At 52.0% G+C, this 15872-nt stretch overlaps 1 protein-coding gene across 1 annotated transcript in view; it reads right to left on the bottom strand.

The window, feature by feature from the left end:
- The window catches only part of MEGF8 (multiple EGF like domains 8), a 46007-nt gene that overhangs the window by 3444 nt on the left and 26691 nt on the right, over positions 1 to 15872 (bottom strand). The window contains exons 24-41 of the mRNA XM_053268669.1: positions 15356 to 15575; positions 13192 to 13324; positions 12767 to 12981; positions 11972 to 12082; positions 11163 to 11281; positions 10750 to 10954; positions 10101 to 10272; positions 9571 to 9734; positions 8952 to 9096; positions 8214 to 8448; positions 7161 to 7293; positions 6043 to 6253; positions 5529 to 5743; positions 4516 to 4723; positions 3986 to 4148; positions 1721 to 1913; positions 1369 to 1539; positions 170 to 300 (exon numbers count right to left, since the gene is read on the bottom strand). Of these exons, the coding sequence (XP_053124644.1) occupies positions 170 to 300; positions 1369 to 1539; positions 1721 to 1913; positions 3986 to 4148; positions 4516 to 4723; positions 5529 to 5743; positions 6043 to 6253; positions 7161 to 7293; positions 8214 to 8448; positions 8952 to 9096; positions 9571 to 9734; positions 10101 to 10272; positions 10750 to 10954; positions 11163 to 11281; positions 11972 to 12082; positions 12767 to 12981; positions 13192 to 13324; positions 15356 to 15575 (3144 nt within the window). The remainder of the gene's footprint in view (positions 1 to 169; positions 301 to 1368; positions 1540 to 1720; positions 1914 to 3985; positions 4149 to 4515; positions 4724 to 5528; positions 5744 to 6042; positions 6254 to 7160; positions 7294 to 8213; positions 8449 to 8951; positions 9097 to 9570; positions 9735 to 10100; positions 10273 to 10749; positions 10955 to 11162; positions 11282 to 11971; positions 12083 to 12766; positions 12982 to 13191; positions 13325 to 15355; positions 15576 to 15872) is intronic.

Genomic DNA, 15872 nt, shown 5'->3' with positions numbered 1-15872 from the left:
CTGATAGATGGTTTGAATTTTAGGACCAACAGAATTTCAGGGTTTACAAAGGCGGAATGTTGAAACAATTCCTAATCCTAATCCCACTGGCACCACCATGCCAGTATAGTGTGTGATGGGTCATCTGGACGCAATTAGGGCTTCTCCCTCTGCTGTCCAAAGGCCTTACTTGGTGCACTTCCCCTCCAGCAGGAAGTAGCCATGCAAGCAGCTCTCGCACTTCTCCCCAAAGCTGCTGTTCTGACAGTTCACACACACAGCAGTCTCCTCCGCTGGCCCTTCTGCCACCCATTTGGGGATCTGTGAAGAGGTAAAAGGTGAGACCGAAGCCGCCTTCAGTTGTTATACAAAAGGCGCTGTACACAAGTAGAACGTCTGAAGCGGGGCCAGAAGTCCTCCCTCGGCCCCATCAGTCATCCCTGTCAGCATCCCACTCACGGTTAAAGCGGCGTTTGTCTAAAGAGGCGGACACTGCATCCATGATGGCAGGCAAGAGAGACGAGTGTGTTTGGCCAAAGAGACTAGCAGAACCAAGCCGTTCCCTCCCACTTACTTCTTCTCCCACGCTTAATCAAGGCTTGTGATCTGTTGCCTATTGCTCAGAACATGTAATATATTTATTTCTACATGTATATGCTGCTCTTCCCCGAGGAGCCCAGAGCGTACATGGTTATGTTTATCTTTACAACAACCTTGGGAGGTAATTTAGATTGAAAGACAAGTGACTGGAGTAGATCACCCAGCGATTTTCATGGCCGAATGGGAATCTGAATTCATGACTCCTCAGTCCTAGTCCGAGTCAGAATGCCCCGCTGCCAGGGCAGTTGGTTTCTGGCTACACCAGAAGTGGGTTGCATAGAGCCGGCATCCCACTGAAGCCCATGACCTACATCGGAATCTTGAGAAATCCCCATTAATTTAGGAAAAGAAGCATGTTATTTAGCCCTCATGGGGGAAAAACTGCGCCAGAAAAATGCAATGGGGAAGGCAAGTGAAAAAGAGCCCCCAAGCATTGCTGCTACTTTTTCATGTCGGGAAAAGCATGCCCACTGGCGCACTCTGTCACGGAGAAATGCTCACCAAAATGCTTTTTCACTACATGCACAAAGACGACTGGCCAAAATCCTGCTCAAAGAGTGAATGCTGCATAAGAAGCTTCTTGAACCACATGGGGTTCCATTCCCAATTCTTAATGATTATTTCTTAGCTGGCACACAACAAAGGTTCCAATGATCAGGTTACTGGGCAGAGGCGATGGGTACACCAGTTCCCCAGACTGGCCTTGCCCACTTCAGAGAGGAATTACCAGCCGTCGTCGCTCAGACAAGCCTTGCCCAGGTCCCTCCCCCGTGACCCCCTTGCGCTCACCAAGGCGGGCTCTAGTGGGAAGCGCTCAGGATCCTGTTGGGCTCTCTTGTACTCTTCCCGCGTAATGCACACATTGCTGTTCCCCCGGCAGAAGGTGTGGCAGGGGCGGCAGGAACCCCCGTTCAGTGCCGAGCCAACAAAGAGAGGCTGGCATTTTTCGCAGTGTTGACCCTGCAGGGGAGAAGTGAGAAGGCAGAGCTCAAGAACCTGGCAGCTGCTCCCTCCCTCCCTGAGGAGGCCTGGACAGGGAGACGAGGGCGAGGGTCCCACACGGGCGCCGGCTAACATCTGAGCCAACCCTAGCTCGACCCTTGCTGCCCCCTTGCCCCTAGCTGGCTCCCTCTCCTCTCACCATGGTGTTGTTGAAGCACTGCAGACACTGATCTTGGGCCTCCACCCCGTGGCAGTTGCTGTGCTTGTTGCACTGGCACTCCACCGAGCAGTTCTGCCCCACGTAGCCAAAGTGGCACTTGCAGGCGTTGGGCTCCACGCAGGTCCCATTCACGCAGCCTTGTTCGCACACCGGCTTGCACAGCCCAGTCGCACTGCGAGGAAGAAAATGGGGCGCTCACCAGAGGCGCACGGAACTGCCCTGGTGCACAAAGGCTCACCAGCACAATCTGGAAGTCCAGCTGTTATTTCCAGTCTGGAGGTTAAGCCACATCTTTCCCAACTATTGTTGCCTGCTGAGCGGGTGGACCAATAACCTTGTCACTTAAGTAACCAAGAACCAATGACCTTGACATTTGAAGTGCTAAAAATTCGACAGTATCTGTTCTCCGGAGAATCTCAGCTGCCATGAAAATCGAAGTACGCAGCCATCATGGCTGCAGAGAATCTAGAAGCAGCAAACGCACTTGTGGAAGGGAAGGTCTACTGACAGCCATTACCACGGTGGCTAAAATGGGACCTCCATGTTCTGTCTTTGAGCAGTCTGTCTTGGACTATCAAATGCTATGTACAAACACCAAAGGCTGCTGCCTTCCTGCCTTCCTTGTGGGCTCCCTGGGGGCATTTGGGAGGCCACTGTTAGAAATGGCATGCTCGGCGTTTTATCCTCAGAAGAACTTTTCTTATGTTCTTAAAATACAAACAGAAAAACAAAAGAGGCCACCCTATGGTCAGAGAATATGCATTCTGTGACTATGCAAAGCACAAAGGGGCATCCAACTCAGCACCCAGAAAATCTCAGTGTTATTTTTTTTAAAAACAAATAAATTGCTAACCCTTAATATTGAGAAGATATTACTGCAGACACACACGGTGGGATGGGGTGGGGTGGGAGTCTCTGAACAACCAGGTCCTCCTCGAGCTGGGTTGTGCCCTGCCCACAAAGCAGTCAGTCAGCTACTGCAGAACCTCTACCTCGTTAATTTATTGGTTTCATGTGGGCTGTGCCTGAGGCTTCTTTCTACACAACAGCTACACAGAAGCTGGTCTATTGTCTGCCTGTGATAATTAATTGATTAATTATGATGATTAAATGTTTGTAGGACACTTAGGTAACTCTAAAGAGCTTCACATATCTGATGAATCTTTGCAACCGCCTTAGAGTGCAAAGGGGGCAGGGCTGAGAGAATAGCAGACTTTCCCAAGGCCACCTTCTGAGTCTGTGGCGGAAGCGAGATTTGAATTCGGAACTTCAAAATTTGGGGACGGGGCCACAGCTCAGTGGTAGAGCGTCTGCTTTGCATGCAGAAGGTCCCAGGTTCAATCCCTGACATCCACAGGTAGGGCTGGAAAAGACCTCCGCCATGAGACGCTGAGCTGCTGCCATCAAGGGTCTGATTCTGTATAAAGCGGCTTCCTAGTTCCTAACTACCTCTTCACCCAGACGCTACACAAGATCACACCGTTCACTGCAGGAGATGGGTCCCAGTGCAGGATCAAGACCTGCAAGCACCCAAGGCTCCAATGAAAACAACGAAAAGCCTTTTCAGTCAGAGCGAGGGCAAAAGATCAGAGAGAGGGTTGAGAGGATGAGTTGGGCGAACAGTTCAGCGGGGCGGCAAGGCAGAGGAGGAAATGGGGGAGCTGAAGGTGGAGTCCAGGGAGAGTTGAGAGGGAGCCAGGAGAACACCTCTTCTGAGAAAGTTGCAACACGGAGAGAAGGCAAGGTGCAGCACGAAGGAGAAGATTCCCCACCTGGGAAAGGCGGGGAATGTGCAGTGTGGAGAGGAGGAGAGGGTTGGACAGGAGGGATGCCCCAGCGGCGATGGCTGGGACAGAAGCACTTCTTCTCAAGATCAAGGAAGCAGCCACAGACCGGTAGTGGGCGGGGAAGTCAGCCCACACATGGAGGCAGATTGGAAAAACAAGCAAGAGGCAGCACTATCAGAGGAGTTATTCCAGATGACGGAATTGAAATTCCTTTGACTAACTCCACCCAACAATCAACCCACTTGAACGTCTGGTCTGGATGTCACGGAGCCCTAGAAGGTGACGTTTCCGACTCTTCCCATTTCCCAGGATTGGACCCAATCCAACGCTGTAGTCGGGGGACAGGGAACGGGAACAATCCACTGTGCCTTCCCCAAGCGCCTGGCTCCAGGGCTTTGCCAAATGGAGTGATGGGGCTGGATGTCCCTCCCGACATGGCCGCTCCAGCTTTACTCACTTGTCCAGCATGTAGCCGTTCTTGCATGTGCACTTGTAGCCCTGGGGCAAGTCGTTGCAATTCTGCGTCTCGTTGCAGTCGTGGTGCCCATTCAGGCATTCGTTCTCCGGAGGGCACGACATGAAGGCCCAGTGTGCCTCTGCCCCACAGGACTGTGTCAGCCCTGCAGGGGTGCAAGCGGGAGAGGAAACTGTGAACCTCAGAGCTCCATGCAGGGCCCTGGGCCAGAGCATGGCGCGCTCTAGCAGCTGCCCTGGCCAAGAGACAGCTCCTGCCTGGGGAGGGAGGGAGGGAGGGAGGGAGGGAGGGAGGGAAAGGGGTGTTCAAAACCTGGCAGGGTCTGTGGAAAGTTATGCTTTTAAAAATACCCTCAATTTCTGTGACTAGAAAACTGCAATCCAAGAGATGGCATTTGAAAGGGGGACCTGCTGATCTCTCCAAGGACAGACATCTCTCCAACCCCTCACTAGCTCCCGGAGAAGATGCCAGGGTCCCCCCCCCGCCCAGCTCCGGTTTTGTGCGGTACACACCGTGGCGAGGACCGCTGCGCCCGCCCTCCATGCAGCGCCCTTTGCCGTTCTCGCCGTGGAGGCCGCACCAGCCACAGCGAGGCTGCTGGATGCAGAGGGCGCATTGCTGGAAGTGGGAGCAGGATGGGGTGCAGCTCTCAGCGCCACTCAGCACCCGGCCACACATCCCAGCTGCGCACCGCATGGGCAGGTAAGTGGGGCTCATGCACTGCAGACAGAGAGGAGAAGAGGGAGCGTGTTAGACTTCCCTGGCCAGCGCTGGCACGCTCTTGTTCACACACAAACATGGGAACGAATTACATTAAGGCAGTTTGCATTGCTCACACGCCTGAAACTTAATCTCCACAACCATGCTGACTAGCTAGCTAGCTACTGATTGATTGATTGATTGATTGACTCTATTTGTACACCACTCCAAATTTACAACTCTGGATGGTTTACAACACAGAACAAATTAAAACAAACATTAAAACAATTAAAAACCACAATTCTAGTGTAAATGCTTGGGTGAATAAATGCATCTTTCGGGACTTTTAAAAAGTTGTCAGAGATGGAGAGGCTCTTATTTCAACAGGGAGCACATTCCAAAGTCTCGGGGCAGCAACAGAGAAGGCCCATCCCTGAGTAGCCACCAGACAAAGTGATGGCAACTGCAGGCAGAGCTCTCCAGATGATCTCAACGGGCAATGGGGCTCATGGCGAAGAAGACGTTCTCATAAACACCCAGGACCTAAGCTCTTTAGGGCTTTATAGGTTATAACCAGCACCTTATATTTTGGCCAGAAACATTATTATAAAGTGAAGAAATACAAGCCCCGCCTCCTGGAGTAAGTGGGTGGAGCAACTTACTCTGCAGAGACCACTGGAGAAGAATCTGCTATAAATCAAAAGAACCACGGCCTAGATCCCCAGGAATTCTGCCCCAGGATCACGGAGTTGTGCATCTGAGGGTGTCTCTAGGTCAGGGAAGAAAGCCTCTTCCACCACGGCCTCCTGATGCCCCCAGGGATTACCTGCTGTAGGCTGATGCTCCAGACGCACTGCTGCCAGCCCCCATCAGCCCCCTTGGAGCTCAGGCACTCAGTGCAGGTGCTGTGGTTGTGGCAGGGCGTGGGGCAGGCTAGGGGGGGCGAGGATTCCACAGGCATAGGGGCCACGTTGAGGAGCGAGTGGCTGAAACAGGTCCAGTCATACGTGGGCTGCACGCTGAGGATGCGACGTGTCTCCCCTGGACATTGGGGAGGAGGAAAGCGTGAACAGCAGTAGCTTTTATGGCCTCAATTCCCTCTCTTCCCGCCACCACCTAGATAGAGGCTTTATCTTCATGGACCTACCATGAAGCAAAGGGGCAGATTTGTGTGAAAGCAGAGAGACCACCTGACCCGTTGGGGCACTGAGCTCTCCTGTGCAAGCTCTCCAACCTCCCATCCTCTGTGCAGCCCCTTCCGCACCACACTCCTCCCCCTTAGCCTGCTAGGCCTCACCGCTAGTTACCCCTCCTTCCCCAAATCGCAGCCAGCCTCTCACCAGTGCGTTTGAACTGCCGTGTCCACATGCACTTCCCGGAGGCTGTGCACTTGGCACAATCGGACGCCTCGCAGGAGATCTCCGAGCAGTTGCTGGCCACGAAGATCTCGCGCTGGTTGATCCGGCAGTCATTCTCCGAGGTGCAGCTGCCAGTGCTGCCAATGCAAGCGCCTTCAGGGCAGTTGGTACACCATTTGCACTGCGGTAAGGCCTAGGGAGCAGAAACGAGGACTCAGACCCTCTCTGGGGCCAAGTTGCCTGGGTGTCCAAACTACAGCTGCTGGCTTCCTCCTTCTCCCCACCTCCGTCTCTTGGCTCACTTAAGTCACCCAGCATAAGAGCACCTTCCTGTGGGTCACTGTGGACTAATGCTAAGGGGCAGAGGAATAGGAGGGAGGGAAGACATTCAAAGGATCTAGAAACAAGAGTCTGCAGTGCATAGTTGGAAATCTGATCCTCTGGAGCAGATGGGACTGGAACTGGGGGCTGCCTCTGGCAGGTAAATGAGACCAAGGAGCCTAAATTGTGTGGCCCTATCCTTTTGGAGCAAGTTGGGGACCACAGTCCACCTTATGAATGTCCTCCTTCCCTGCGGGAGAAAGTCCAGTTACCTGGAAGCGGGCAGGACTCAAATAGTTAGAGGCTCCTCCCACTGAAGGGGACCAGGCCCAAAGTCCAAGGCAAAGAGACTGCCTTGAGACTTTGGTTACAGGCGGTATAGACATCTGCACAGCCCTGCTTCTGAAGCAAGCAGGAGGAGTCCCCTGAATAAGGAGACGCTCTTTGGAACCTTACAGAACCTTTCACATCCCTATTCTCAAAGGTTGCCCCTGTGGGCATGCAGGAATCCCAGACTAAATCTCCAGCTTTCTCACTGCCTATTGCTCCCCTCCACGATTGCTGGGAGGCAGGAACTGGAGTTGCTGAGATCACATGATGCAGTGTGATCCCAAGGCTGCCTCCTGATAGGACCCCTTGAAAACGGAGTATCATCCATTTCAGTTCTTGTTTAAAGACAGAGGGAGAAAAACGGAACTCTGTCCACGTTCTGCAAACCGCGCATAACTGTATAAATCTCTACCATGTACAGAGTTTGGGACAAGCAGGATGCTACTCACTGGAACCCCCAGGCTATGGGCCATGGCATGGGGGTGCTGGGCAAGGCACTCGCTGCACGTTCGGAGTCGGCGGCACTCCTCCGCAGACCTGGGAGTGGGGAAGCAGGAGGCCCCACCAGAGGAGTAGCCGAGCCTGCAGGAAAGGAAGAAGAGCTCAGCTGGAAAGTGACACTCACAGGAGCCAGGATGTCTTCCTCAGAGGGCTTTAGGAAGCAAAGGGTGTCTGATCTGTCACTTCTACAGGACAGGAATGTTGCAAAGCGAGACCTGTTTCCCCACAACTGTGCACACTCCTACAACAGCCTATAGGTGTTTGGGCAATGAGGATGTAGGACAGGTTTAAATTTAGTTCAAAAATAGAACTCCTCCGGCAAGTCAAGCTACCAAACACAGACAAGGGAGCACCACTCCCTCGATTTTAACCCCCATGAACAATTTCCCTTTCATCAGTACCAATACACAATACTCCTGCACACACCCCATTCCTCCCGCCACCAAACAACATAGGAAGCTGCCATATACTGAGTCAGACCATTGGTCCATCTAGCTCAGCATTGTCTGCACAGACTGGCAGCGGCTTCTCCAAGCTTGAAGCAGGAATCTCTCTCAGCCCCATCTTGGAGATGCCAGGGAGGGAGCTTGGAACTTTCTCCATGCAAGCAGGCAGGTGTTCTTCCCAGAGGGGCCCCATCGCAGGGCTGCTCAACTTCGGCCCTCCTGAAGATGTTGGCCTACAACTCCCATAATCCCTGGCTATTGGCCACTGTGGCTGGGAATTGTGGGAGTTGTAGTCCAAAAACAGCTGGGGCGGCCAAAGTTGAGCAGGCCTAAGGGGAATAGCTTACAGTGCTCACACATGTAGTCTCCCATTCGAATGCAAGCCAGGGCAGGCCCTGCTTAGCAAAGGGAACAATTCATGCTTGCTACCACAAGGGCAGCTCTTCTCCCCCATGCCATCCTCCCACCCACAGAGATCTCTCAGCCGATAAGCACAGTCTCCTCAAATGCTCGTGGTCTGCCCCCACCCACTACACGGCTGCCCGCCATTTTCACCTCTCGGCAGCATCAGCGGAGAGGCAGCTGCCTCGGTACCAGGTGCAGCTGGCGTTGGATCCGTTGCAGGCTTCCAGGCTGGAGAAGATGAGGCAAGGGTCGGGAGGCACCGAGAGGGCGGCCATGCGCCCCAGCGCCACCCCGTTGAAGCCCCCCGAGAGGTAGATGCGATCTCCCACCGCAGCCACAGCATGGGCAATGGACTCCGTGATGGGCTTTCCCACCATGGCCGCCACTGCAGAGAGGGAAAGGAAATGCGTCGGTGAGAAAAGCGGACTAGCCGCAGAAAAAGTTTTGATTCTGCTTCGGCGGAGAGAAACACAAGAACGCGATTTCATCCCAATGGGTCCATCTAGCTCAGCACTGTCTACATGGACTGGCAATGGCTCTCCCAGGTTTCGGGCAGGAATCAGTCCCAGGCCTACCTGGAGATGCTGCCAGGGAGTGAACCCAGAACCTCGGCTCTTCCATTGAGCTTTGGCCCCAAGGGGAACATCTTACGGGGCTCACATGTATTCTCCCACCCAAATGCAAACCCAGGTGAGCCCTGCTTAGCAAAGGGGGCAAAACATGCTCACTACCACAAGACCAGTTTCTTGACCAGAGAGCCAAGGAACTTTGATTCGTAAACTTTGATTTGCTCCATTTCCTGGACCACTTGCTTTTTGAAAAAGTGTGTGTGGAGGTGCTCAGGATGCTCTGCATCCAACTCCAGCACACATCCAGACTGCCCTTTACCTGTGCTGTTGGGGAGGATCCAGGTGTTACAGTTCAGCTGGTAAAAAAAGAGGTGGTTGGTGAAATTCTCACGCTCGGTGCGGCCCCCGATCACCACCATGGTGTCCTTCAGCACGGCTGCCACGTGGAAGAAGTGAGCCAGAGGCTGGAAGTGGGGGAAGCAGAGAGACTGAAGACAGGCAGGGGAGGGCTGTTCTATCTCAGCATGCCATCCTCGCCCCCCACCAGCATCGCCCTCCCATTTGCAAGCCAGTGTTTCCTGCAGGTGCTCTTCTGCCCCTCAGGACAAGGTCTAGGTTTTGAACAGTGGCTTTTCAGCACGACGTACAGGCTAGCTGCATTGCTGTGATGGCAAACTCCTATCAGAAGTGAGGGTAGAAATGCTTTTCTGTGTCTCTGCCCTTCGGCCTAACTCGGAGATTCTAAAGCTGTTAGGCACAAAACAATACACATCCAGCAGTTACAACATCTCCAGAATTAAAACGGCAACGCATAATGCAGGCCGGTGTGACGTCATCTGCCAGACTGAGGAAATGCCAAACACAAATTAGGGCTGCAACCCTACGCAGATTTACCAGGCAGGCATGAAGCTGAATCCTGCCCTGACTGTCTCTCTCACCTTTGGTCCCTGAGACGGGACCAGGAGGCTCCAGGTCAGGTTGGGGTAGTAAAGGCTGTAGAGTTCGGGGGAAGCAGAAACCATCTCCACGTGGAACCGGTGGCCACCAAAGACATAGATCGCGTCTGTGCCCTCGTGGTACACAGCTGAATGCCCATACAGACCTGCCAGGAAAACCACCACCCAGTTATGGCTGAACATGAGGATAGCAGACGGGGGGTGGGGGTGGGGGAGGCAGAATCTGGCCATGGTCATGTGCCTCTCCCCCTGCTGGCTCTCAGTCCTTTACTGCTGGAAGACATGAAGGCAGGCATTGCCAGAGGCTTCTAACACACTAGCTTGTGTGCCTCTCAACGGTGGTTCAAAGAAATTTCCTTCCCAGGAAGCTTTTAGAAAGAGACATCTGGAAAGGCTGGTGGTTGCAAGGGAGACATAATAGACAAGAGGCTCCCTCCTTCCAACTCACTTGGTTCTAGGGCTGCCTGATAAACCAAGAGAGCCTCACTCACTGCGCTTGACGGATGTCCTACCTGTCGGGGGCGTTCCCGCCTGGTTCCCTGCATGCCAACTCTCCGACGCCACGTTATATTCCAGCAGTTTCTTGTTGAAGCCATTCTCGGGGGAGTAGCCGCCAATGAGGAGCAAGGAGGAGCCCCACCGGGCTGTGAGGGTGTGTCCTGCCACAGCAGGGATCAGAGGGTCCTGAGGCCGCCAGGAAGACAAGCGCATGTTTGTTAGGATACCCAGAGAAGGTTAAAGAGAGGGATGGGCAGCAGGAGGAAGGAAAGGAAAGAAAAAAACCAACCCCAAACAACTAGAAGAGAGAGAACAGACATTATAAATAAATTATGAGCTGAGTGGAAATAAATTTTCCTCCCTCTTTGATAATACTGGGCTCATAAAACCAGAATTCAACGGCTATTAGCTAAATATTAGAATTCAATGCCTATTAGCTAAATTGGCCATGAAAGCTAAATTCAGAGGCAGCAAATTTTGCAAGTAGCAGATGCTGGGAGGGAGGGAGGGAGGGGACTTCTGCCTTCATGGCCTGCTGGGGAACTTTCCAGAAGCAGCTGGCTGGCTGCTGTTGAAACCAAATGCTGATCTGATCCAGTAGGGCTCCAGTTCCTAGGTTAAGAGGGACCCATACATAGCTAAAGGGTTAAGGAAAGCAGTTACCTGCACAAGTCTCCACTGCAAGGTGGTCAGGTTGAGCAGCCAGAAATCACTGGCCACGCCATCAGCAGTCAGCCCGCCAAGCACATACATGGCCTTGCAGGAGGGGATGTAAGCGGCTGCGTGGAAGTAGCGGGGGTTGGGCCCTGGGCCCCTGTCCTCCGTTCCTGCCAGCATCTGGGTCCAGCGACGTTCAGTGATGGAATATCTGTAGCGACATCGCACCCTCTACTGTCATCATGGAAAAGCAATGGAGGGCCAAGGGATTAGCCCAGGGATAGGCACCCTTTGGCCCTCTGGCTGTTGTTGAACTACAGCTCCCATGACCCCCAGCCACAACTTATTGCGGCTGGGGATGGTGGGAGCTGCAGTTCAACAACAGCCAGAGGGCCAAAGGTGGGGCCGTGCTCTCTTACCTGTACACATTACCAAGCATTCCCTCTCGTAGAGACATGCCCCCGAACATCCAAAGCGTGGTGTCTGGCCCCTCCACCATAGTGTGACCCAGACGGTGAAGAAACCGGCTGGCCGTGTCCTGGAAATATAGATGCACGTGGTGGGTTAGATTAATCCCCGCATTCTCCTGAGGTGGGAGTCCATCAACTGCAGTACATTCCTCTTGCCTTGGGGCCTTCTGCAGCCACAGCCACCATGGAGGCTCCAAGTGCAGAGGAGAGCCTGGTGAGATCGCCTGAGCATGTTCTCAGAGCCTAGACCGCGGAGGTTTCCAAGGGAGGCACTTCCCAGAGTCATGTACCCTTTTGTTATTTATGAAGGCAGGTGTGCATAAGGTATCCCACTCCCCCGTTGCTCAAAGAGCCCTCAGGGCAACTAATGACACACCAAAGCACTCCAATCCAATCCAATCCAATCCAATCACTAAAACTAAGTTAAGGACGGAAGAACAGATCTAAAACACTGAGCTAAGCAGCAGCAGCAAGATTTTTTATTTTACTCTCCAGCATTTGGAGCCATTTCACAAGCTCCAAATGCCAACCTCTCAAGTATTTCCTACTGTGGTTCTAGACGGTTTACAGTCACTTCCTAAGCAAGTGTATGAAAGGAATCTCAGTAGACCTCCATCAGGGATAACTGACAAAGGTGAAGATTCCCTGACCCCACCAGAATCCAGAGGGTGGCAGGGGCTAGAGGATGTGCTGCACCCCATTCTCAGAAGGAATTTGTGTGGGGAGGGGATGAGAGCCAGGAGGAGGAGGCTACTCACAGCTGTCAGCTGGGTATCAATCAAGGTCTCCCAGACAATCTTGCCAGCATCTAGCAGGATGGAGCAGTCTGTACCGGCAAACCTCTGACTGCAGACGCACAGGCCCAGGCTCTGGGGAGAGCAAAGCAGGGTGAGAAGACCCAGTGGGGCACAACAGGAGAAACAGGACTAGTTTTGCACGGCTTTCACCCTGTGCTAACCATTCAAAAGCTCTCAAAGGACACTAGAGAACTAGCTGAAATTGGCTGAAGGCAAAACCACCCCATGACTGCAAAGCGCTTCACATAGGGGGAAAAACCAATAACTCTTGGTGTAATTGGCTCATAGCCCCTCATCATCTTTCTGGGGTTTGAACAGCCAGACAACGGTCCTACAGAGCTCATGCCTTTGCCACCCTGGTCCCTGTCCCTAGCTGGACCCCTTCTGCAATCTGCTTAACTACCCTTCCAAAGGAGCCCGCAAAAGATCACCTGACATGGCTTTAGTTACCCCCACTTTTTAGCACTCGATTTGGGACCTTTCTGCTCAGTCACTGGAGTGGGGGAGTACAGGCTGTATCGGAGAGTTACGACCTGTTCCCAGGCACTGCTTTCTTCACACATCAATGCGGACCAAGAGGCAGATCCATCTGGACGTGTCTGCTGATCACCTTGAACTTAACTTCCTGCTGTCTTCTGACCTAGCCTGGGTTGCTCCAAACTCCCAGAGCAAGGGCCCAGTTGTCGGCTGGTTTCCCACATACCAGCAAGACCCCGCCGCCCTCCCTCAAATGCAGAGAAACAACCCTGGGCTCACCTTGTTGCAGACCCCTTGCCCAGCATGAGCAGAGCAGTTGCCTGGGCAGATCTGGAATTGGCAGCTGGGTCCCGTGTAGCCGCCCTTGCAGACGCAGCGCCCTTCCTGGCACTCCTGGTGAGGGTGGCAGCTGGGCCGGCAACGGTGGACGGTGTAGGTGGCGTTGAAGCCTGAAGACTCGCTGGAGTTGGCCTCGTAGTAAATGACCAGAAGGCCTGGGAGGATGGGCAGGGAGAGAATCAGAGGAGGACCCTTAAGGCTCAGGCTTTTCAACTCCGAAGAAAGAAGGAACAAACGTTATCAGGGGTTAAGATTTGGGAGGGCAAGCCAGGGGTGCCAAGCAATAAAGGAAGGCCCCATCATGCACCAGAACTTTCATTTCCCCCTCCTCCTCTAACCTTCTTCCTCTTCCAGCTCTGGCTTACCTGATACAGCCTCCACAGTGACCGGATTAGGATAGCCCTGCCCGCAGAAAGCCCCGATCAGAGTGCGGTCCAACTGAATCAGGCCTGTGTCCAGGAAGTCAGGCAGGCCATCAAAGACATAGACATAGTTATGCTAAGGAGGCAGAGCAGGGGAACAGCATGAGAATATCAGCAGTTATCAATGCAAAGGGGGAGAATTCTGCTTTTGGGTACCCTGGTGTGGGTTACTCCTCTCTCCTCTTCCAATGGTCAGGGCTTGTGCAATTCACGGTATCGCTTATATGTCTACTCTGTCTTTCTTCCACCACAGAACTCAAGGCGGCATACTTGGGGTTCTCAGGCATTCTCCCATCCAGACACTAGCCAGAACTTGGCCTGCTAAGTTCAGCAAGGGGGCTGCATCACAGGTCTCAGAACAGGCCCTGGGGCTTCAGAACATCCATCCCTGACCATTGGAGAAATCACAGCCCCGTTCTAGCTCTGGTTCTGCCTAGCTAGAAGACACCTGCTGTTCAAGCCTTAAGAAACAAGGAACTGGTTCAGACAATATCATGCCAGCCCACACAATTAGGAAGGGACACGCCAAGCACAATCCCCCTCAGGACATCTTCCACAGATGTTCATCAACAGGAATGAAAGAATGGACGTGGGGTTATGGAGTGGAGAGAATGAAGGCCATACCCACTCTTGCACTCTGTAGTCCTATTTGACTTGTAATCGTCCATAATCCAGGCCCATCTCAGGGAACAAACATCTACCTCCCCACAGATGGAAAATATGTTATAGGGTTGTTGCACTTGCAGCTTTCTCTCTCACCCCTTCTTTATTCCTACCCCCAAATGATTAGAGTAAAATTGCATTCATTCTTGCACAGAGGAAAGGGTTAGGGTAGGGGTTACGAGTCGGGATCAACAATGAACAAATTGTTATACTCTCTCTCCAAGGAGTAATCTTTGGAGGTGTAGTGACCAGTCTCCCCCTCCCTCTGAAGAGTGAACAGGAAGTGAACCCTTGTCTTGACTGAAAGGCTGGTGAACTCCAGGGCAACCAATCGATATACCAGGTGGGTGTGACCTCGGGAGCTGTCGCTGGGAGTTCTGGGAACAAGAGGGGAGGTCTATATAAAGAGTGCGGACTAGCAGGAAGTCTGAGCTGGAGGAGGACATGCGGCAATGGAGTTTTGCTGCAGCAGGATGACTGTAGATCCTTGTAAGACAGGATTGCAGGAGGCTTGAGTCTCATCTGGAGTTTGGTGAGTTCAAGAACAGGAAGCCTGGGTTTTGGCTTTGGGAATTTAGTCTAGGGAACAGTTTGTTTAGTCAGATTGTGTTTCAAGAATTTATTTTGCTTTTGTGTGTGTGCTCTGTATTTTCCTAAATATCTCTTCTTTGCATCTGAGTAACCAAGATTTTAAAATGTGCCACCCTGGAATCATTGGGTTGCTTTTGAAGTATTCTTGTAACGAATTAAGTATTTTGAAGCGTATCTAGAAAGCTAAAAGCCTCAGATGGAACTAGTCTGTAGTAATTGAATAAAAGGGTTTTTTTTCTTTGTTCTTTACCTTTTACAAGCCTCCAAGGGTTGTTATTGACCCAGCTGGAGAAAGGGGAATTTCTTGGTGCAAAACGAGTTTCAATGAGAGCTTGGTCAAATTAACAATTAACTCCACGTACAAGCAGACGCCTGGGAGGGAAAAGATTTTATTCTTGCCTATTAGCAAGGGGGAGCAGATTTCTGTATTTGCCTAATACCCAGTTACAGAGGGACCTTGGACTATAGCATTCAGTCTAATGGTCCGGTACTCAACAAGTCTCAGAGTGCTTGGTGGCAGCAGGAACCTACTAGAACTTCTGGGCTTTACCAGAATCTTTTCATTAGCTTTCTGGGTTTGGAAAATTAAGTATTTTTAGTATTAACTGATCTGAGTCAGAAAAGGGAATTTTCGACTACCCCCAATCCGCTACATGAAGACATTCCTGCCAATTGTCATTTCCATTTCTCTGACAACATCAATAAAATTTTATAGTGATTTTTGTGTTTTTAATTTTTTAAAAACAATTGCAAATTTGGCTACTGCAGGTGCAATGGTCAGGATAATAAAAGCATGATAATACACTAAAAGCTGAAAGTGCCTGCCCACTCTCGCTTCCATCCTGATACTCACCATACAGAGGGTGTCCGGTTGGAACGTGAGGGTGATTGTTGGGCAGGTCTGCTCAAGACTGCAGGCCTGCATGTCATCACTGGTCGACAATACCCAGACGCAGTAAGAAAGCCCGCCTGGAGGGGGGCCCCCAGCTCGCTGGGAGCTCAGTGAAGAAGAGGAAAAGAGGTTGGCAAGCAAAGTGCGTCCCACACACTCCTGGTAGCAAATGCCCTCATTTCTGGGGGAGAAAGATCAACAGAATACCAGGTTGGGGTAGCACACCATGGCATTCCCTCACTACTGCAGAACACATCTTACAGTGCTTAAAAAAAAATCAACTGAAATTCTGTTACATTATATCCTAAAGTCTGCACCCCATATAAATCATGCTAATGAGCACATTTTCTGTGATTCTGCATAATATATTCTGGGCTTCCCCCCACTATATATGCATTATTGATCCAGATATGCTATGCGAGGAGAGAGGCAAGGTGCTCGGCAAGGCAATTTGCCCCAACCAGTTCTGGCCAGCCAA

Source organism: Hemicordylus capensis, chromosome 7, assembly GCF_027244095.1.
Source record: "Hemicordylus capensis ecotype Gifberg chromosome 7, rHemCap1.1.pri, whole genome shotgun sequence".
Classification (NCBI taxonomy): domain Eukaryota; kingdom Metazoa; phylum Chordata; class Lepidosauria; order Squamata; family Cordylidae; genus Hemicordylus; species Hemicordylus capensis.
Note: the sequence above shows the minus strand (reverse complement) of the source record. Positions and strands in the feature narration are given on the sequence as shown.